At 52.7% G+C, this 21,484-nt stretch overlaps 2 protein-coding genes across 5 annotated transcripts in view; one reads left to right on the top strand and one right to left on the bottom strand.

Moving 5' to 3' along the window:
* The window catches only part of ERI3 (ERI1 exoribonuclease family member 3), a 118,616-nt gene extending 114,570 nt beyond the window's left edge, over positions 1 to 4,046 (top strand). For all 3 annotated transcript variants that reach the window (XM_048058920.2, XM_048058919.2, XM_013176386.3), the window contains exon 8: positions 2,429 to 4,046. In XM_048058920.2, the coding sequence (XP_047914877.1) occupies positions 2,429 to 2,511 (83 nt within the window). In that variant the 3' untranslated portion in view covers positions 2,512 to 4,046. The remainder of the gene's footprint in view (positions 1 to 2,428) is intronic.
* A 150-nt stretch (positions 4,047 to 4,196) lies between these two features.
* DMAP1 (DNA methyltransferase 1 associated protein 1) overlaps positions 4,197 to 21,484 on the bottom strand; it is a 33,013-nt gene continuing 15,725 nt past the window's right edge. Inside the window, exons 9-11 of one of the 2 annotated variants that reach the window (XM_067001871.1) lie at positions 12,379 to 12,451; positions 10,139 to 10,422; positions 4,197 to 5,284 (exon numbers count right to left, since the gene is read on the bottom strand). In XM_067001871.1, the coding sequence (XP_066857972.1) occupies positions 5,225 to 5,284; positions 10,139 to 10,422; positions 12,379 to 12,451 (417 nt within the window). In that variant the 3' untranslated portion in view covers positions 4,197 to 5,224. Of the gene's footprint in view, positions 5,285 to 9,124; positions 10,423 to 12,378; positions 12,452 to 21,484 lie in introns of those variants that run through there. The other variant, XM_067001870.1, reaches the window with a different exon arrangement.

The following is a 21,484-nucleotide window of genomic DNA, read 5'->3' as shown; positions in this document are numbered from 1 at the left end:
ATATTGCTAATAATTCCCCAAACAGCCATCTGACGGTGTTGTTTTAAAAGCCGCTTAGTTTTTTGCTTTGGAGTTTATGAAAATCTCCCACTCTAATATCCCGAGAGCCAGCCTATAATTGTGTTATTAAATCAATCGGAGCGGATTACATTGTAAAATCAATAGATGGCTGTAATTGCATATTAGAAAGTTGTTCTGCTGTTGTTGATTTTTTTTTACATGGATAATTATAATAAGCGTGTTTACCTTAGCGCTGATTTGGAATGAGTCTCACTAAATGACTTACGACGAGCCGGGCGCTCCCGCTGCCAGGGGGCCGTGCCGTCGTTTGGGGTGGCGAGGGCGATGCTGCCTGCCTGGGCGCAATTTCTTGGCCGGCCACGTCCCCGCGACGTCCCGCTGGGAGCCGGCCCCTGGGGAAGCTGCGGTGCGCGGGGCCGCTTGGCTGGGTGCGAGATGGAGGGGCCGGGGTCTGCGGGCAGGAGCTGGGGGTGCAGCAGAGGGGGAGCCGAGAGCGAGCCTTGTCCCGGGACCGTGGGACGGCGACACCGCCCTGAGCAGCCCCCCAGCTCCACGAGGGGCTCGCTTTGAGCAGGGACGAGTGGCGATGGGAGCCGGCGCAGGGCGGGACACGCTTCGTGTGCCAGGCCCCGTCAGTGCCACCTCGGGCAGGGATCTGCCAGCGGCCGGGCGCTGGTGGCCAGGCAGGGCAGTGGGGCTGGGCAGGGCAGTGTGGTGGCACCGGCCCTGCCGCGGGCACCTGGCAGCGGGGCAGCGCTGCCCGTCTGCGCGGGGCCCTCAATCCGGCACGCGGCACTGTCAGCAGGCAGCCTGCTGTCTCCTAGACAGTGAAATATGGCCACAATTAGCCCGGATACAGTTCAATTATGATAAACAGCGTTTGCACCCTTTAAGCCGTGATTAAAAGGCCTCCTCCCGTTGATAGAGAGACCTAATTTCACATTATTATCGCTGTAGCTTGATTATAAAGCACTCCCTGGATTTACAGTTGGGAGATGGATGTGGAGGCTTCTTTATCATTTACACATCAGTAATGATGCAGCCTTCCCTCCACCACAACATCCATCCAGCGGCGGCGGGGAGAGGGGGGCCCGGGCTGCGCCCCCTCCCGGGGCGCCCTCTCCCCGTGTCAGCCGGGCCCCGCTGCCACACACAAGTGGGCAAAGTCACCCTTACGGTAACAGCTTGATAAATGGGCGCGCGGTAATGAAATGGAGACATCAAGGCGTGGGGCGAGGAAGAAAGAGTGGTAATCGGAACGAGTGGAGCTGTCCCGAAACGGAGGGGAGCGGGAAGAAGGATCGCCTCTGTGCCGTGTGCTGTCAAGGGAGAAATTACACATTTACTCTTGCTTTTTCTTAAGGAGACGGCCCTCATAGATCAAAACATGGATTTACAAGCCAATTTTCAACATGAAATATAGACACCAGGAATCAATTTAAGCCCGGCTTCTATTTTAGCAAACGGTGCCTGCGTTTAGTCCCAGGTAAATAACGCCAGGAGCGCCTGCCCCCTCCCCGCCTCGCAGCCCCGCGGCCTCTCGCTCTGGCCACCTCGGTGCCGTGGGCTGTCCCCCAGCACCGCGGCCGTCTGCGGCCCCGCAGCCCGGTGGCACGGCGGCACGGCATCCTGGGGCCAGCAGGCACGGGGTGGCACCGAGGGACAGCCCTGGCTGGGACGGGGACGACCCCGAAGCACGGTGGCAGACCTCGGTGCTGCGGCAGGGAGAGCCGGGTGCCGCGCAGCCCCTGCCCGAGGAGGGCGAGGGGAAGGGGAACGTGCGTGGCTGGTGGAAGGCAGCCGCGGTGTCACCGGCCAGCCCCAGCCCTGGCTGAGCTGTGGGGACAGCTCCTTCGTGGGCCTGGTGCCTTACGGGGGAGCTGGAAGGGGGCGGCCATCTGTAGCTGGTGCTGGGATCACAGGGAAGCAGCTGCTGGCCCAGAGCTGGGGGGCCAGCTTGGATCCGGCTCGTGGGAACGCTGCTGTTCCTATACATCCCCGTGGCAGCGCCCCACAGCGAGCAGTGGGCTGGGGGACACAGGGACACGGCAGCCCGGCATGGCCTGGGCAGTGCTGCTGCCCTGGGCCAGCCTCCAGTCCTGGCCGTGGGGCCGTCCCCGTGCAGCGGGGCCGTACCGAGCAGTGGTGACGGGGAGATGGGAGCCCTGCGCTTGCCCCACGCCGTTGGGGAGCCCCTCGATGGGGCTGGAAGCCCTGAGGAGCAGTGGCTGTAGGGGGTCGAGGTCAGCTTGTCCCCTTGGCTGGGCTGGAGGGGACACGGGGGCCGTGCAGCTCCGGGCACAGCCCTCACCCGGCCTCGGGGCTCGACCGAGGTCCCAGCTCTGCCCCGCAGCAGCCCGGGGCCGCAGCGCGGTTCTAACCCAGCGCCTCTGTGCTCTCTCCGCAGACGACTGTAAGAACATCGCCAACATCATGAAGACACTGGCCCATAGAGGCTTCATCTTCAAGCAGACCTCCAAACCCTTTTGATCCCCAGGGCAGGCCAGGCAGGGCTGCATGCGCCCGGCGCCGGCGAGGCGGGGAGGACGGGCTCTAGCATTCAAACGGCAACCGAGGCCAGAGGAACCGACACAAATCTCAATTCAGCTGTTACTCCAGTAGAGGTTGTATATATGGGAAGGCAAATCTGTGTAGACCTGATGTGACTCCCTCTCTGGGCTGCTCCGGACATTATGCCATGCTAGCGGACAGCCGCGTAGGGCGCTTGCACCACATTTTAGACTCGTAGTTTGTTCTTTTCTTTGGCTCCCGATTTCCGTCCCTCCCTCCACGTCCCACCCCGTCCTCCCTCTCCCGCCCTGTAGCCACAGCGTCCCCCCGGCATGGGCCGTCCCCGCCTTCCCCTCTTCTTTCTTTTCTCTGGTTTTATGTTTTCAGGCCTTGACGGCTGCTGCAGCGACGCCGGCACGTGCCCGCGCCCGGGCTGCGCTCGTAGAGGCTCAGCAGTGTCGAGACGGCCCCGACCCTCCCCAGCAGCCCCGGCCTCTCCCCGAGCGCCTTTTTCCCCTCTTTTTGAGTCAACACTAACCCCTCTTTGACTCCTGTATGTGACAAACGCAATCCGTCTCTTTATGTTCAAGGTGAAGTGCCTGTATTCTCCGCTGCAGAGCCCCCGGCAGCCCCACCGCGGGCTGCGGGGCCCCGGAGGGCTCCCTTCAGTGGGGCAGGGGCCCGGCGGGCGGGCGGGCGGGCGGCAGGAGGGAGGTGACAGCGCCCGAGCGGAGCTCCCCCCCGTCCCATCGCGTCCCATCGCGTCCCATCCCGTCCCCGTCCCGTCTGCTCGTGCCTCTTGCGGGGATGGGTGGGATGCCCGGCCCTGCCCCAGCCCCGCCGACCGATTCCAGCTCCACCGGGGCCAGGCCCGCCGCAGCACCGCGTCCATTGCCGGCGGTGGACGTGCCAGCGCGCGCTGGCCCCCCCACCCCCCGACCCACAGGTACCTGAGCAGGGGAGCTGCAAATTGGCCCAGGTCCCCGACCCTGCTCCCCTCCCATCCCCTCCGGCCTCCCCCGGTTCCCGAGCTGAGGCTCAGCCCCCGCGTGCCCACGGTCCCCGCACGCCACGGGCCGTGCCGTGCCCCTCGCGGGTCCCCGCGGATGCTCAGCAGCAGCTGGCTTGTTGCCTGAGAGCCTTGCCGAGCACATCCCCTCCGGCTGGGTGGGCTCCCGGCCGGCCAGGGCGGTCAGGGGGCAGCTGTGGGGCAGGCTGAGGGCACGCGTCCCCCCAGTGTCACCCAGCCCCGGGGCCCTGCTGAATGGAGCCCTCGTCCGGGTGCTGACCTGCAGGGAGGCTGCAGCCCCGGGCCCGTGCGTGCATGGCCTGGAGCGAAGCCGGTGACGGCAGCCAGAAGGGCAATACAGGCACTGAACTTGGCGGTACATGACTGCATGGTGTGTGGTGTTCCAGTTAAACCAACCGATAATGCAAACCCAGCATTTTCATTGTCTAGTTATTCCAATCCTTGCTGTAAATGTGCCACATGAATAAAGTTTGGGGGTAAAGGAGCCCGGGCTGTGCCCATGCATGTGCGAGTGTGTGCGGGGACGGAGGGGGCTGAGCCGGGTGGGCGCGTGGCAGCAGGATGCCCCCACCAGTGGGGCTGCCCTCCCTGGGGGTGCAGCATCCCCAGCACATCCGTGTACCCCAGATGCCATGTGCAAACGCAAGCTTTTTGGCTGTGCAAGGGAGCTCGGGATATGTGCACACAGCCGTGGTGCTACCCAGCACAGCCTCGAGCCCGCAGCAGGGTGACGGCCACCAGCAAGTCCCACGGGTGTCTGTCACCACCCCCTGCCCTGCAGCCTGGCGCGCAGTCCAGGATGAAGCCACGTTCAGGAGGATGCCAGGCAGAGACGCGCGCTCCCAGCACACACATTACCTACTACACAGCCCTGTGCCCGTGCACAGAGCAGCTTTGCTCCCGGCCCTGTCCAGCACCTGGGAGCAGGGCACCCAGCAGCGCAGGGACCCCCCAGGGACCTGCCCAGCACCGTGGTGCTGCAGGAACAGGGACACGGCCACACAGCTGGCACGAAGCGGGCAGCTCCCGGAAAGCCCGGGCAGCCTCAGCCCGCTTGCTCCAAGCAAAGGTCACAGGGGTTTTAATGGCTCCCTCCGTGCAGCCCCCGATCAGCTTTATTGACCTATTTTCGATGGAGTCGTCTAATTAGTTTTCTATGAAAACTAAGAACTTGGCCTTTGCCCTTTACTCCTGCAGGCGAGAATGTGACTCAGAGGACGTTGTCACGGTGGATCGATCGCCGGTTACACTTGAAAGGCAGCGCGGAGGGGACGAGGGGGTGGGCAGGCCAGGTGGGTGCCCAGCTCGGCACAGCACCGGGCACACAACCGGGGCCACCGGGGCCCGCAGTGCAGGAACCCAGGCTGCCATCACTGCCTTCAGCGATGCCACAGCCCCTCCGGGACCCTACAGAACAAAAACCCGAACTGCCCGGGGTGGAGCTGGGATGGCTCTCACCACCTCCTCCTGCTCTGCTCGGCCTGGCGGGGCTGATGACCACTCTGGTGCAGGTTGCAAACGATGGGTTCTGTATTTACAGGGACGCTCACGAAAATCTGGTGGGTAAAAAAAAAGTCAGCCGGCTGTCCCGGGGGCTCCAGGACAGGGCGGCACCAACCGTGCACACAGCTCTGCACCTCCTCCTCGCCCAGCACAGGGGGCTCACGGCTTCTTCACCTTCTTGACAGAGGAGGAGCTGGAGGCTGACTCCTTTCGCTTTCTCTGCTCCAAGAGGGAGATGGGAAACAAAAGGAAAACCAGGGTCAGCCGGTGGGAGCTGGCAAATGCACCCGCCTGCCCCGCAGCTGGCGACAGGGCTGCAGAGCCAGCGGTGCCCGAGCTGCTCTGAGCCGTGCTGCCACCCGCCTGGCTGGAGGCAGAGCCAGTCCTGGTGTGACAGAGCTAACCCGGCAGCGCCAAGGGGCTGGGCAGGCACCTTGGAGGGGGTGGCACCTCCCCGACATGGGTAGGGCTTTGGGACAAGCGTCTTTGGTTTGGGGGGGTCGGGGTGTGACCAGAACTGGGCTGAGCTCTGCAACAACCCGGCCCCGACGGAGCACACCTGTACACAACAAGCCCTATGGAGCACGGCACCAGGAGAGGGGCAGAGCAGCTCGCACTACGGCCAGCTGTGCTGGGGCTGCTTGGAGCAGGAACGGGCAGAGCCTGGAAACTCCTCTGCTGTCCCGGAGCTGCTGTGAAAATTGCCCAGGAGCACAGCAGGAGATGGAGAGGGAGAACCACAGCTCCTCAGAGAAACACCTCTCTTCTTCACCAATCTGACTGAGCAGGACTGATGGGCTCTGGTGGGTTCTCACCTTTCATGCACTAAGTTTTAGGACTGAATCCGGGCACACATCTGGGGTAAGATGGGGCCATTCACAGCACGCTGGGAACAAGCCTCGTGTACCGCTGCGCTGTGTCTCCGTGCCAGGTGCTGCACAGACACCACGGCCACAGCTGCCTCCCATCACTGCGGGGTCAGCGCCCAAAGCCCCGGGCACACCAGTGACCACGCACCCTGTGCACACGCAGCACCAGCGCCCCAGCAGCGTGCGATCGGGTCCCCTTTGCACAACGGACCGCGGGCAGCGGGGAAGGAAGGGCTGCGCAGTCAGTGCCTGCGGCCAGGTCCCCGCCGTGCTGAGCCCCGCAGCAAGCCCCATCTCTAACGGGGCTCCCCAAAACACTCCCGGCCTCCCCATCCCTCCTCCTGCAGGTCCCTCGCACGCCGCTCTGTGTGCTCGGCGGCAGCGTGGTGGGAGGCCCTGCCGCCCGCCCCAGCGGGAAGGCGGCCCCAGTCCCCGCTGCGCGCCCGGCAGACGGCAAACAGAGCATGGAATTTGCACGGCTAAAAGTTAAATACAACACACACACGGATTTCGTCAGAGGGCCTGGCACGGCTGCCTTCGCGGGATCCGATTAACGGGGAAATAAAAGGGCCAGAGAACCCACGCAGCAGTGCGAACAGATGCCCTATAAAAATCAAATACGTGGTAATCAAGGGGACCTAAAGGTACATTTAAAAAAACAAAAACCCACCCTGGAAACAAAGGAACGGGGCTTTGTGGCTTTCCTGGGAGGGCTGAGGAATTAATGGGGAAGAGCACATGTGTTTGATAATCTTTATATGGCAAAAGACCCATCTTTCAAATATGTCACAAATTCATATTAATCACCTTCCTATTGCCTTCTGTGGCGCAGCTATTCCAGTTGCCTTGGGCAAAATTGGGAACTGTCTGGTTAAAAAAAATGTTTTACATTATAATTTACAAGAGCCTACAAGTCTAGTTTCTTTTAATGGAAAGAACGATTAAAAAAAAAAAAAAGAGTGGAATATATATACACCCTGGTATATATACACTATATATATATATTAAAATATATATATATAAAAGACAGATATTGTAACTCCATCTGGAAAGAGAGAATGTTTGATCTTAACAATGTAACTTCTAGCTTTCAAACAGGCTCAGAAAACAAGAAGTCAGCAGGAGTTCAGATAAAGGAAGCTTAAAAGTCAAATAATTCTGACTCTGAACCCGAGACTTCTTAGACTCAAGGTCTTTTCCTTTACCCATTAATGGGCTGACTTGTGAGCTCAGGAACAAAGTGCTGCAATGTGAGGATTTCTGAGAGTCACTCATTACAGATCACTGAGTGGAGTCTGAGTTGCGGAAATCAAAGGATCCAATCTGGAGTAACTGGCTGAACTTCTGCTTGGAACTAATTTGTTCCGAGTTCGGCTCACCTTTCACCTCCCGAAGGCCCCGAGCACAGTCCCTACCGGGGTCAGCGGCAGACGGCGCCGGGGGGATCCCGGCTCAGCTTTAATGGTCAGCGACGGGCACCGCAGCCCCTGGGAGATGGTGGATGGCAGCCCCAGGAGGAGGGACGCAGGGGATGCAGCAGGGCAGTGCAGTGCTGGGCTTCCTGCTGCCCACAGCGGCCGCGGCACGCAGGCACCGCTCCTGCTCGGGGCTCACGGCACACGCCCTGCTGCACGGAGCGCAGCGTGGACAGGAGGGGCTTCCGGGGGGGCAGCAAGGCCCTAGGGATGGCATCACCGAGGGGCAGCGCTGCTGGGGACCCCCAGGGATGTCTGCTCCTGCCTATGCCCAGGGGAAGGGCTGAGCTGGAGAAAGGCCCTGGGGACAGCCCCATGCTGAGAGCACAGCCAGCTGTTGGCACAATGGTTACCTCTGGGTGCTTTCATCCAGCCACGCCAAACCCTGGAAAGGAATCCAGGCTTGCAGAGAAGAACAAGGGATTCAGGGCTCGGTCCTATGCCTGGCTTTGCCACTCACTCTCCCCCAACATCTGGAGCAGGATACTTCTCTCCAGGGAAACAAATCTGGCTTCAGGGGAGCAGCTGGCTCAGAGGCTGAACTAATCCGTGCTCAAACCAACATGCGGAGTGCCATGGACGGGCAGTGCTAGACAGCACAAAGGGATTCATTCTCTAACTCAGAGGAATTTGAAGCAGGGAGATTAAACGCTTCCCCTGGCAGCTCAGTGGCAAAGCACAGGCTTGAACTCCAAGTTCAAGGCTGGCGTGGCTGGGCTAAACCACGGAAGCAGCCTTGGCGAGGTGCAGGGCGGGCTGTCACCCACAAACACCCACGGCCAGGGCTGCAGGAGGCAAAGGAGCACGGCACGCTGTGCCCCAGCACACCACCTGCCCAACAAACAGCTGCCTGTTGGTGCTACCAGCACTGCAGGGTGGCGACACTGCCACGCACCCCACCAGGGCTGCCCCAGCCACCCCCCAACCTTCCAGGTGCTGATTTTTTTTTATCTGTGACACCAAGTGAGAGGCACTGGGGCAGGGCAAGGAACACCAGCAACACACGGCCTCCAACCAGCTTAGCCTATCCTTGGGAAAAGATGGCTGTGGGCCACGGGCTGCTGGTCCCTCACGCTGCCCGAGCACCCAGAACTGCAGGAAAGGTACAAGGCAAGTGCTGTGCTAGGCCGTGCCCAACTCTCCAAGCGTGCCCGAGCCAGGCAGAACATGGCACAGCAGCCCCATTCCCCTTCTCTCCGAGATACCCCTCCAGCTGGGATGTAATTTTTTCCCCCCTCAAAAGGTAACATAAAATGGTCACAGTGTGAATGTGCTTGACCTTTTGTCTTGGACTAATCTAATTGTGTCGTCTTTGTGTAATCAGCCGGTAAAGGTCAGTGCTGTATTTAACATGGAGGCCCTTTAGGTACTGAATTTGCCTTGCAGTGAATTAACTTGATTATATTTCTTTCAAATATGTCAGAGACCAGGTCAGTTTAACCCTCTCTGCGCTGCCCGGGCCCACCTCTTTGTTTCCAGCTCCAGGAGGTGGCGCTGAGGAAGGACGTGGTCAGAACCACACTCGGGCTCCCTCCTCCTGCAGCCATGGCCGCCACCACCACCACTCTCCCACCTTCCCAAGGAGCAGCCTCGAGGGAAAGCAGGTGTGTTGTGAACCAGCCCAAGAGGTTTCCAAACCGGGATATACCGCGGACCACACGGAGGGGTGAGATTTCAGATGGAATGCAGTGGGAAAAAAAGATTCAGAAGACTCCTTTGCAAACACGAACCTGTCTCAGCGGAACGCTTCCTTATGACTCCGTATTGTCACAATTGAATAGGACATTACTCAAGTCCAGATTAATGTGTCACCTCTGCCGCTGACAGATAAGGTGTTCTCAATATCCTGCAATAATACATTATACATTTTAGAAAGTAAAGGTCTGTGACGCTACCGGGGCAGTTCGTCTGAGGCGTCGGGGATGCCACAGCGTGGAGACGGGCAGCTTTTCATCAGGCAGTTCAGCTCAGCTGTGCCAGGGGACCGCACGGAGGGGAAAGCAACCTTGGCTGACCCCCAGGCGTACCCTCGGCCCTGAGGCAGCGGTGAGGGGCTGGCAGCCTACCCTCGGGGAGGTAGGGAGGAGAGAGCTGGTGACGGATTTACAGCATGCACAAGACACTGTCGCAGGGCTCGTGGTTGAAGCTTCAGTGGCTTCCAGAAGCCCTAGGTCTGGCTTTCTTTTCTCAGCACTGGAAGTGGGGTAGAGAAATACACCCCTTTGCTCTTCAGATGCCTCTCTCCTTCCCCAGCCTCCTGCCCCAGGTAGGGCTACCCCTCAGCTCCAGGGACTTGGGCAGATCATGGCTCATCATATCAAGGCTGCTTTTCCCACTTGCTTCCCTCTGCTGAGCAACCCTTATGGGGTTGTGTCTAGAAGGAAAATGCCTCAGGCCTGCAGCTGTACTGGCATCACTGTTGCTGCCCTGGCGCAAGCTCTCGTCACCCAAAGCCTCGCTGCTTTGGTCCACGGTGGCACCCGCATCAAGCCATCTGCCTGCATGCAGGATGTAGAAAGACCTGCTGACCCCACCTATAGCACCAAGAACACTGTCCAGCACAGGAGACAAGCCCAGAGAGCACTGGGACTTGGGGAAACGGGCGTGCTGTGCTCCCTTGGACGTGCACGCCTGGAGGGAGAGCAGGGCAGCATCCCCAGCGCTCGTCAGGGCATCTGCGTCGGAGACCTGAGTGCTCCCTGTTCTGCCCCCCCAACCTTCCTCCTCACCGAGTTGGGGGTCAGTGGTGCTCCTACTACATCAATGATCTGGTCCTTGGCATCGCCCTTGCCCTCCTCGATGCCGAGCCCTGCCTGGCCATCTGGATGGGCACCTTCCGCACTGAGGGGGCCAATGCTGCCAGCTTTGGCCAGCGCCTCGTAGCGGTGACGTAACATCTGCAGCTCATATTCACAGTTGGCAAAGGCTTGCTTCAGCTCATACAGCAGCACCAGGTCACTCCGCAGCTCGTTGAACATCTGCACGATCTCCTCCGTGGGCATAGGGTTGAGATCTAGGGAGAAAAAGGAGTCCTGTTAAACGCCCAGAGCAGCAACCCCACGTCAGAAGATCCCTAGAAAGGTCCTGGCTGCACAGTTCACTCCCACAAAGATGTGCCAGGAGCCTCACTCCCACCACGTGGTTCTGTAACAGTTGAATACCTGGAATTTCCAGGCTGTCCTTTGGCTCTGGGCAAGGACTAAGGGTGAACCTGCTAAATGCAGGACTCACCAAGTGAAGGGTGAAGAAAGACTGAGACAGGTCAGACCAGAAGGCAGAACCTTGCTACCCACCAGCTGATACAATGGGACTAAGTCCTTAGACACTGTTGCAGAAGACAGAAGAGCTCCTGTTGCCGCTGTGCAGGCACCAACAAGGAGCAGATGGGCTGAGCTCTCTCACCACTGCTCCTCCCAGAGCAGGGCTGAGGCACAGAACTGCTCTGGTGCTGTGTTACAGGCACATCTTAACACGGACCTGAACTGCTGGTAGCGGGGGCTGGCAGACCACCCTGCACCTTGCGTTCTGCCGCAATCACACACACACAGAGCCAGGAAGAGCTGCGTGTTCTGGAAAAGGACGAAGCTCTGTGTATCTGTCCTGGTACAGCAGGGCCCTGCTGGCTGCAGGGCTGGCTGCACGACCCCTAACCGCCAGCAGTGTGTTCACCACACAAAGCCCGGGTGGTTTTTCTGCACTCTACGGCACAACAGGGCTGGAGCTCCAGGAAACCCTTGAGATGTGTGTATGTTATAAAGCTGGAGTGGGGAGTCAGAAACCCCTCCTTACCCTCATGGAAAGTGGGCTTTAAGAGGCACTCAGATCCTTCCAAAGGCTTCCCTAGCAAGCTCAGCTGGCACTCTTTCAGCCTCAATCCTGCCATTCCACTAAACACTTTTACACTCCAATTAATCTCCTTCCATCTCTCTCTCCTTTATTGTCAGTCAAAAGATCTACCTATTTTTCCCTGGGCTACAGACTGCTTTTAACAGGGGAAAAAAATGACAGTAACTCCCTTAGTTTTAAAGCAGAAAGGGGAAATCACCCGGGCTGAGCTGCTTTTACCAGCTACAGGAGGCTTTCGAAACTGCACACAGTCTCTGAGGCAACGTATCAAGCCACAGACCAGTTGGCCCAAAAAACTAACAAGAGCTAACAGAAGTCAGGGCTGGGAGCGGGTTCAGTAAGCTCTTGTAAATCACCGTAAGGCTTTTTTTTTTTTTTTTTAAATTCCTGCAGACACAATGCAGGGGAAAAAGGACCTCAGGTGTCTAATCAAGGGGCACTGCATGCTGGGACCTGTAGTACCTGCAAACCACACTTGCTGCATGGAGGGCAGCAGCTGACCATGGGCTGCACTGCTTCCCCTCCGACTATGAGTGGGTATTGTACGTGGCAAGCAAACCCTTCTTTCTGCTGCTAAGACACTAGAGTTCAAGAGTGAGGGATGTGTGTTTACTTGCCTTTCAGCAGAGGTGCTCCAGATTTTCACACAGCATGCAGCCTATAAAGGGGGGATGAACAGTCCCAGACGCATTTTGGACTTGCCACCGTGAGCAGTAAATTAAGGGGAAACGAAGCTTGAAAGCAAGACAGGGCAGCCCTGAACAATGCGCGTGCCATGGTCACTAACACACTTAGAAGTACCTCTCCCGGCAAGGCTGAGATTTGCCTTCCTAATACTGTGCTGCCTCTCTTGATGGTTAAAAAGGCCCAAACAAGAGAGAAACAAAGGGTCTTTTAAAACATTTTTCTACTGGGAGGAAAGAAAAAAACCCTGTGCATCTTGTTCTGGCTTTTACCCTCTCTCTTTCTTTTTTTTTTTTTAAACACATAAAATATTTTAAAAACCATTCACATACTGTTATTCAAGAAACTGGCTGTATTACTAGGGGAAAAAATAGCCCATCTCAAGAACAAAGGCTAGCTCTGTGTGTCTCTTTCTCTCTCGCGTGCCCCCTTTACTCACCTACTCCGAGTTCCATCAGCATCTGCTCCAGGGCTTTAATCTTCTTCTGTCCCACCGAGCTTGGCAGTTTCATCTGGAACACAAAGGTAACAGAGCCACACAGCTCAGAGATAGCCCTCACTCACAGCCGTCTAGTTCAAAAGGCAAGAGAGCTTTTCTTTTTATAGTGCAGGGGGAACAAAAAAAGAAAGGGAGAGAAAGGAAAATCAAGTGGTAAGAGAAGGAGACAGGGGCTGAAAGTTTTCAGACTAGGTCCGAGGGCAGGTATTGAAAAGCCTGGTCGCGAGGGCTTTTATTTTCTCTCTCGTGTGTGTGCAAGACACGCTGTTTTACAGTTTCCATGTGTCACTGAATTAACAACAAAAGTTCTTCTTGGCTTCAAAACCTCTCCCGCGGTGCCCAGCCCATCAAAGGGCTCATTTACACAGTGGCTAATGTGCAATGCTGCCCTACTTTATTCGCTTTAGCCGGCCTGATTAGACTCATGCGCTAACAGACTCACTTCTCCTTTTACCTGCTGAGCCCCAGACCTGTGGGATTCATTTACAGAGCAGGCTTTATAACAAAGGGGAGAGACAGAGAGAGCACAGTTACTTGACTGGCGGAAGTGTGAACACACATTTACATCGGAGCTAAGGGGCTAGGTGAGAGAGGAAGCATCAGATGTGAGCTATGAAAGGGAAGCGGAGCTGGCCAGGAGAGGAAGAATGCATACACTTAGCAGGGTCCTTCCTCTGCATTCATTTGGGCTCTGCCAGGAGTGCTAGCTGCTCAGACCAAGCATTTATTACATTACAAGCTGCACGAACGCAGCTGGCACAATATGGCAGGGAGAACAGGGCTCCGAGCCCTGTGGATACATCCGAGAACGAACGAAAGCACATTCTTGCCTCGACGATGCTAAAAGACAGAGCAGGAGGGAGCTGAGTCACAGCACAGCAGCCTCAAACACCTCGCTGCAACGCTTTCACGGGCTGTCCCTCCGCATCCAGCCCCCGCAAGGTGACCCCACCCCTGCACCTGGGGAGCACCATCCTAACAAAGCCTCCAGCTGCCCTTTCAACAGCCAAGAGGTGAAAGTTGCCTGCAGACACCCTGCATCCTACTGATACTTACGGATCAGTAGCCCCAACGTCTGCCAAACCAACCATGAACCTGCATCACTGGCCTAGGAACGAGCCGAAGGAGGAGCCACTCTTTACACCACCTTAAAATTGGATGTGATGGTCGCCTTACTTCCTGTATGCCACTGGTTAAAGTTCCCCAAAACAGACAGCCCAATATCAGTTTCCCAAATTATACACACGTTTCCCACAGTGCTGCCCCAAAACCCTTGAAATGAAAACAACAGACACCATCTGGACCTTCTGAATTCCTCGGACAGCAGGAACACTGCACGTGCACGCCCAAAGGGTGAGAACAGTAACCTTAACTCCGCTACGGCTGGATATGGCCCATCGCAGCTCCACAACTCAGTGCAAGGCTGGGAAAACCTGCCTTCTCCATCCCATCTTCTCAGACCAAAAGCCAGCGTACAGATGCTCCATAGCACCCCAGGGAGCAGGCCTTTCACAGCCTGCCCTAGAAAGCATCTCATCCTTTTGCTAGATATTATCACCACAATAGACTCCAGCAAAGGACAAGGACTACCACCAGGGGAGAATTTCCAAGAAAAAAGCCTGATCCAGGGGATGCAAAAGGAGCATTAGGGAAAGAAGAAAATCCACCCCTGTGCAAACAGCCAGGAGAGTAAGGACCAGCGGCCACCTCTGTCCTATTTTTATACCCCGAGGGTCTCTGGCTCAGCGTTGGGGTTTCTGCACAGCCGTGAATTTCATACTTCAGATATCAAATCTTTACGGAGAAGAAAAAGGCAGCCCAGAGTACGGGGTCTGGAGATGATAGGAAGTCTTGGTTTATTGGTTCAAGGAAGAGCACAAGCTGCTCCCCTAGAAGGCTCTCACGAGCTCAAGGAACTACTAGCAATACATACAACTGCTCCAGCAAAGCCTTCGAGTGTAACACCATGTGTGTCCTGCTCATGTCTGATGGGAGCCTGGTCAACAAACACCGAGCCAAGGTCTTTACTCATGCTCCTGAAGATCAGAGGATGGGGCGGGGAGAGGCAGGACAAGGTAATTTAACTACAAAGACAGGAACGCTGGAGATGCGGAGGAGTGGGGCTGTTTGTTTAGTTTAAAAACACATCAATTAAGCTTCCTTTTAATTCAGGCAGGAGGATCTGGCCTGCCAACAGGAAGGCTTCATTGGTTTCTCAAAGCAAGAGTATATTTTAATTTTACCATCATTAAGAAAATGTTATGATTTATGTGGCTGCTGTCAGACTAATATCTTTAGAATTTAGCTGGCTAAGCCAATTCATCTCTAAGACTGATGAAGGCTGATTGCTCTCTATGCAAAATGTATTAAAACTAAATGAGCAGTCTATTACTCAAACGCTGCTGATAATCTGTTAGCCAGGGTCCGTTAGCTGGGCTGCCGTGCTGCAGGGGAGAACTCTTTGTGTCCCGTACGGCTCAGGCAGGCCCAAGCTGACTTCGGCAAGCCCTTCTTTGTGCTGGTGTTTTCAGCAGGTGTCCACAGATGAACCAGTGTGCTGGAGGTGATGCCTCAGCTGCCCAGGTTCCTGAGGAATGGGGCGATCCACAGGGATCACAGCACACAGAAGGGCTCTCTGGCTATGGATGTGTGAGCTGGGACGTGTGGATTCTGAAGGCCCCGTCTCTGCGTTACTAAAAACACCACCCGGGGCAGTCTTATTGCTCACACCGCAGCTCCTGGGATGATCTTGGCATTGTCACGGATCGAGCCCTCTGCAGGGGCTGAGGAAAACGCTGTTCCTCGGAGAACTCCAGCAAGCAACCACAGCTTCCGAGGTGAATGGCATTTGCCCTTTTCTTTCCTTCCTTATACAGGACTATTATTGTTATTTATTATCTTTAAAGTCCCCATGTAATAATAATACCCGGGAAACAGATTGCTCTAGTCAGAAAACTGATTAGCTAGGATTTTTGAGGTTACTATATTTCGGATGCTCTTCTCCTTTGACAGCCTCTCCCTACAGCCCTGTTTGCTCCACCAGCCTGCGCTTATAATTACACCAACGTCGCTTTTGATTTAAGGACTGCAATCTTTTGTCCTTGCTATAAACAACCTGCACTAAACACATGAACTGTGTGTATCAAGAGAAAAATAAATAAAGAGCTACAGAAAATTGCGTGAATCAACAGCACGAAGCCGTGGCATCACAGCCCCCCTGTGCAGAGTCTCCCCCTGAAGGAGGAGGGCACTGCTCAGGAATTTGGCTCGTGCAGCTTAACTAGATGAGCACAGCACCCACCTCACTTCAGCGCAGGGCTGGACAGAATTGGGGTTGGCCCCGAGTGGTCAGATGGCTGCAGAGCGCTCTCACGGCTGAGTCCCCTCGAGCTTCTCAGTGATACAGGATTTTCTACGCCTTTACTTAACGTTCGAGACGACGTTCTGCCAGCAAAACCTCGCTAATTCACACTAATGACTAGGAGACCTACTGCAAATTAATTGTTAATTGGCAAAATTCATTAGATGAACAAACATGGTAAGAAGTAACTGAAGATACAGCCTCCCCAAACAGAGTAGCTTCATTTGTTTGTGTTTGTCATTCTATTTTCATAATTTATGGTAATACTTTTAAGTGTAGTCATAAATGTATTTGAGCATATTTTGGACGAGTAACGAAGTCTGCGTAATAGCAGAGCTTGCAGCAGTACCCTGTCGTGTCTCACAGCATCACCACCTGGCAGGTAGAGATTGCCATGGGCATCTGCATTAGGAGTGGGACAGGTTTGCAGGATCTACAAGGACAGATTCGGCTGGATCCCACATATCTCTGTGGTCATCTTAAACATTCTGCTCTCAGTTTTCTGCCTTCCTCATAGATTTCCTCATTTTCGGTGCTCAAAGCATCCAAAAAAAAAAAAAAAAAACTCACTTTGGTGCCAAAACTTTTTGTTTGGTCTCTCACCAAAATGATGTATCAGCGGTTACTCGGACATTTCATACGTCCGCTCCCTGATGCTGCACTTCAATCCATTTTAATTCAATTTCAAGACGGTCTTTTCCTTAAACTCACCATTCTCCAACCCTAAACAATATGACTGTCCTAAAACCGTTAATCCTAAGAACTCCACACTTCTGACCTGTGTCTGTACAGCTATAAACTGTGGTTTTATGCACCGGTACCGTTGTTCAGCATTATAATACAGCTCACTGACATTGAAAACCACCTTCTTCATGGATTTCAGCAGCAATTCAAGAAAACTTTCTCATTAGGCACTTTCTTCATGGATGTCTTTAGAGTACTGAATTGCTTAGTGGGTTTCCAGGAAGAAGGAGCGCTAAAGTTTCAGATGAATAATGCTTTTCGCATTTTCTGGCTGAAGATGGGGAAAGAAGGTCAACCTTTTCCCGTCTGCATGGCTCTACTCTGCAGGAGCAGAGAGCCTCCACTTTTGCACAGTTTTAAGACTCAAGGAAGAACCATATTAAGTATTCTAGCCTTAGAGCTCCGGAATTTAAAAAACCCCAACAGAGAAATTCAATTTCAGGTATGAATGTGCACATTTCTGGAAATTTGAAGTGCTTAACTGCTCAGAACTAAAGTCGTACAATGAGAAGTGGATGGGTAATTGCAATGGATATATGCAAAACTAAGAAAAGTTTGAAATTACACAGGTATTCTCTGCCTCAATGAGCATATACGCTACCCCCTGCCCAAGCTTACAGCCATAGACCCCATGCCTTACGTCAGTGCCTGCTGATCTGCCAAACTAAGATTTAGGATTAAAAAAAAAAAAATCATACTGCTATGCCATCTCTACTATGCTATGTAACACATTAAGCACAATGATCACTTTGGGATGGCACGTGACCATTGACTTGCTCCATCAATGAGGCTTAATGCTAAATAAACCAACCTTTTAAGAAGAAAACATGTCTATATTAACTTATGTAAATGGTTATTTCAGGGTGGTTTTTTTTTAGACTGAAGTAAGACATACCTCACAAATTCCCAAACCAATTGTGCATAAACATAAATTCTGTACCTGAATCCTCCCAGCAAATTAAACCAGTTTTACTTGTTAGAGGAATATACCTAGTAATAGCTTTGTCAAGGATGATGGAGGCCAACAGGTCCCAGAGAAGCACAGAATACTCAGGCACATGGCAAGGAATCAGCTCATTGATCCTAGAAACATTATTGCACCGTTATGCATCTATAGCACTGATTCAGGGGTAAAGCTGAGAGACTTCCCGAAGGAAGCCAAAGGTCCTGAAGCATCAATGGCTCAGCACGATGGGTTTTTACCCATGCAGGTAAAAAGGTCTTCAAGGTTTCTGTACCATCTTACCCTTTCCCCCCTGGGATGCAGGCACAGATTGCTCTGATCCAGCACAAGTGGCTGCTCTAGTGCAAGGTGGCTGGAGCAAAATGATTTAAAAGTCCCTTCCAACTCAAATCACTCCATGATTCTAAAATTAGAGTAACTTGGAATCAACGTGAATGATGGCTGATAACCTGGAAACAGAGTCAGTTTTCTCCCAGCTTGGCATCCAGGCTGTGACAAGAAACAAGGCACCTGAGAAGACAAAGACCTCACACCGTGAAAGGGCTGCCTGTCATTTAGGAGATGGCAATCCCTCCCCTTAAAAACCTTGTGCCTTAAGTAAATACAGTGCAAGTCTGGTAAAAATAAAAGGGCTACAGGAAGCGTTTCCTTAGGGAAAAAATAGTAAAATGCATGGTGCAGAATTAAGAAATGCAAAGGACATTTTTACTGGACGGTGTTTTACATTAAAAGCACGTTAGGAGTACCACACTTCAGTACAGATCCGCAGATTCCCAGGTAACCCTGCCCTGCCGCTCTGTACAGGTGTAAAAAACAAGTTGAGGCCTGTAAAGGTGACTCCAAGGAATGGCTGCATGGTCCCTAAGCTGCAGCTGATGGAACCAAATGAAAAGCACAGACACGTGTGCTGTGATTACAGGGAGGGCCCTAAGAAAGGCCACAGGAGGTGGCACTGTGATGACAGCTTCACACAGCACAAGAATACTGCGAGAACTTCCAAATCAGACACACACCCAAGAAACTAGCAAAACATGCACTTAATCTTGAATTGATGTTGCTTTTCCCTTAAATAATTTAACTGAAACTACGCTCACACAAATACCAAAAACTACAGTGACTGATTACACTCCAATCATTATATTGGTTAAGCTAATTGGTTAAGCTAAAAATAAATATATAAGTTGCTTTGCGTGAGTTACATACAATCAGGGTGCCCGTGCACATAAAGGTGACAAAATGAAGGCTTTTCAAATCCGCCCAGGACTGACAGACAAAAATCCCCAAGTCCTGGTGCTGCCCAGTGTTTGGTAGCTGATGATCCAACACAGAAGCAACATGCCTCTTCTACAGTACTGCAGGCCAAAAGAGATTGTTAGCTACAGACTGTCCACCTCCTGAGAAAAGAGTGTCTTTTCCAGAACTATAACTTATTTTAGCAGACCCCATTACTGCATCCAGAGTGTGTTCTTTATACCTGAGAGCCTACTAAGGCTTTGGTCCAGATGCTTTCCCACAGCAGATTTCCATGAAAGAGGTGACAGATGCATTTTTCTTCCAGCAATTTAACATTAACTGCCCTGCAGCTCAGCTAAGAATGAGAACAGAGGAAGGGTGCTGGACTCACCTTCCCTACTTCATTTAAGATTTTGTATCCTTTTGTTGTTCTTCTAAAAAATAAATACTCCTATATTTTCATCTCATTTCACTCCTTACAGACATGCATTTAATTAGGAAATGCACCGGCACTCACTTAACCCTAATTAAAGGGCATGTAATGCAACACAGAGATGGCAATGCCACAACATTAATTTGATCCAGCTTGCATCATTTGTTCATGACTTTTATTCACAGAAATGAGGACGCTACCTTCCTCTCATGCCTCTGCCAGGCTCCCCATGGAAATTACTCTCTCCCACTCTCGCAGAGTGCAAAATTTACAACTTCACTCTTGAAAAACTGCTAGCAGAAGCAACAAGCACATTTCAGCTAACTAATCCATGGGAAGTTCGGATCTGGAAACATAAACTTTCCTAACTAATAAGGGTACGCTGATCTCCATCAGACTGTCCTACCAGGATGCCTTGGACTGCAATCGATACAAAACAAATAAATTATTAATTACTCCAAGTAATTAAATTTATCAAATCCAAATAAAAATAACTGATATTTTATGGAACTGCTTCCAAAGCCAAGCCTCTGAAGGGATGGTATTGATCACAGGAGGACAGACAGATGTTTCACATGTTCGCAGCCGATGAGGTCTGGGTTTGCATTAATGACAGGCAAGGAGCAGAGCCAACAGCCTGCGACGCAGAGTAAACAGGCAGTGTGCTTGGCCATTTAATTGTGGGTCAGATCAAATACAGAGAATAAACACACATACAACCCCATCTTCCCCTCAAGCATCATTCATCCTGGAGCCGTAGTAAGCACTCACTTCATACTCCAAGGGAAAAAAAAAAAAGAGGAAAAGAAATCACACGTATGCATTGCCCCCCACTACCACAGTAAATTCTTATTCGTTAATCAGTGCTAAAAAACAAAAATGCTCAGCTGGCTAATAAATATTTAAAAGCTGGTGAGTGTGAAAATTTGAATCGATGGGTACCAAAGCTGTACTTGAAATTTTCCTTCCTCTACTTTTTTTTTAATTGGTTCAACAGGCAATTTGTCTACAAGATGCTAGTTAGCAGAAAGGGTCAGGCTGCTGGCTGAAAGCCTTTTCGAGAGACGGTGGGCAGCTCTGAAGGACTGAGCTAGAGCATCCCTCAGTCCCTTCGGTGGGCTAAGATCTCTACAAACTCCTTTTTACCCTCAAGTTTTGTTTTGTTACCGGATGAGACATCATTCAACCAATTCTCTTCCAGCTCCTCAGTTCCCAAACCTGTGACGATATAGCAGGGACACAGACCAATACCTCACATATGCAGGAATAGGGAGAAATGCCCACCCTTTTCCATCCATCATCTTCCTTCTTAAAAACACTGATGTGGTTATTCAATGACATCAGCTAATTTTAACCTAAGACTCACAGATAAAGCTGTGAGAGAAAATGAGCAACCTAAGGTAACACTCTGAGGAGATGTTAAGTATGTGAAAGCTAAGTGCTCTGAACACAACGCAGTCAAAGGTTAAACTGAAAGCTGAACACAACGTGGTACAGAAACACTGTGGTGAGTTCAAAACAAACTCAGCTCTGCCCTACAGAAGCACGGCATTGCCCAGATCACAAATGTGCGGTTACCGTTGGTTTGTCTGAGTCCTGGAAAAGATTCAAGATTAATAGCTCCCATTTTCCTTTCCCTTAGGCAGGCCCTTGGCAAAGCTTTTCTCATAGCTCCCTGCTTTCCCTTTAGTCTCTTCCTCTCCTTTCCCTGTACAAATTCCCTACCCATCTCTCATTTCCTCTGGCTCTTTGGCTTTCTGCCCTCCCAGCTGAGCAGATCTGGTATAACAGGAAGTTTTCTAGAAGCAACGTTTAGAATTAATAACACATTCCTGGTGTTATTTTCGTAACACGGTTTTACTAACAGCAATGGCAAAGGTGTAAAATTCCTTTTCAGGAAACTCATGAAAAGCTTACCCCCTTCCCAAACATCTGCTGCTGCCTCCTGTTCTCCGTGGCACCAAGGCAGTGCACTGACTTGCATTAAGATGAAGCTTTTCATAATGCCCAGCTTCCTACTGCCATTAGAGAACCTTGCAATCTGTGCTGTCAGGAGGCAGAGGGGAAATCCCATGCAGAGCAAGGGCACAGGGGCTGTGGCCTTCTTTGCCTGTGGCCACAGCCCTACGGAGAACAATAGGAGACTGAAGGCATTGTGATAGAAGGCAGCTTGTCGAACTCACTGGAGAAGAGATTACTCTTCAGCATCTGCTGAAGGAGAAACTTTCAGTTATGAAGAATAATGGCTGTAAGTGACCATTAATCCTAGAAAAAATAAAAGTCTTCAAATTCAGCCTGTGCATAAGATTTT

This window comes from Anser cygnoides, chromosome 8 (assembly GCF_040182565.1).
Source record: "Anser cygnoides isolate HZ-2024a breed goose chromosome 8, Taihu_goose_T2T_genome, whole genome shotgun sequence".
NCBI lineage: Eukaryota > Metazoa > Chordata > Aves > Anseriformes > Anatidae > Anser > Anser cygnoides.
This window is presented reverse-complemented; position numbering and strand designations above follow the sequence as displayed.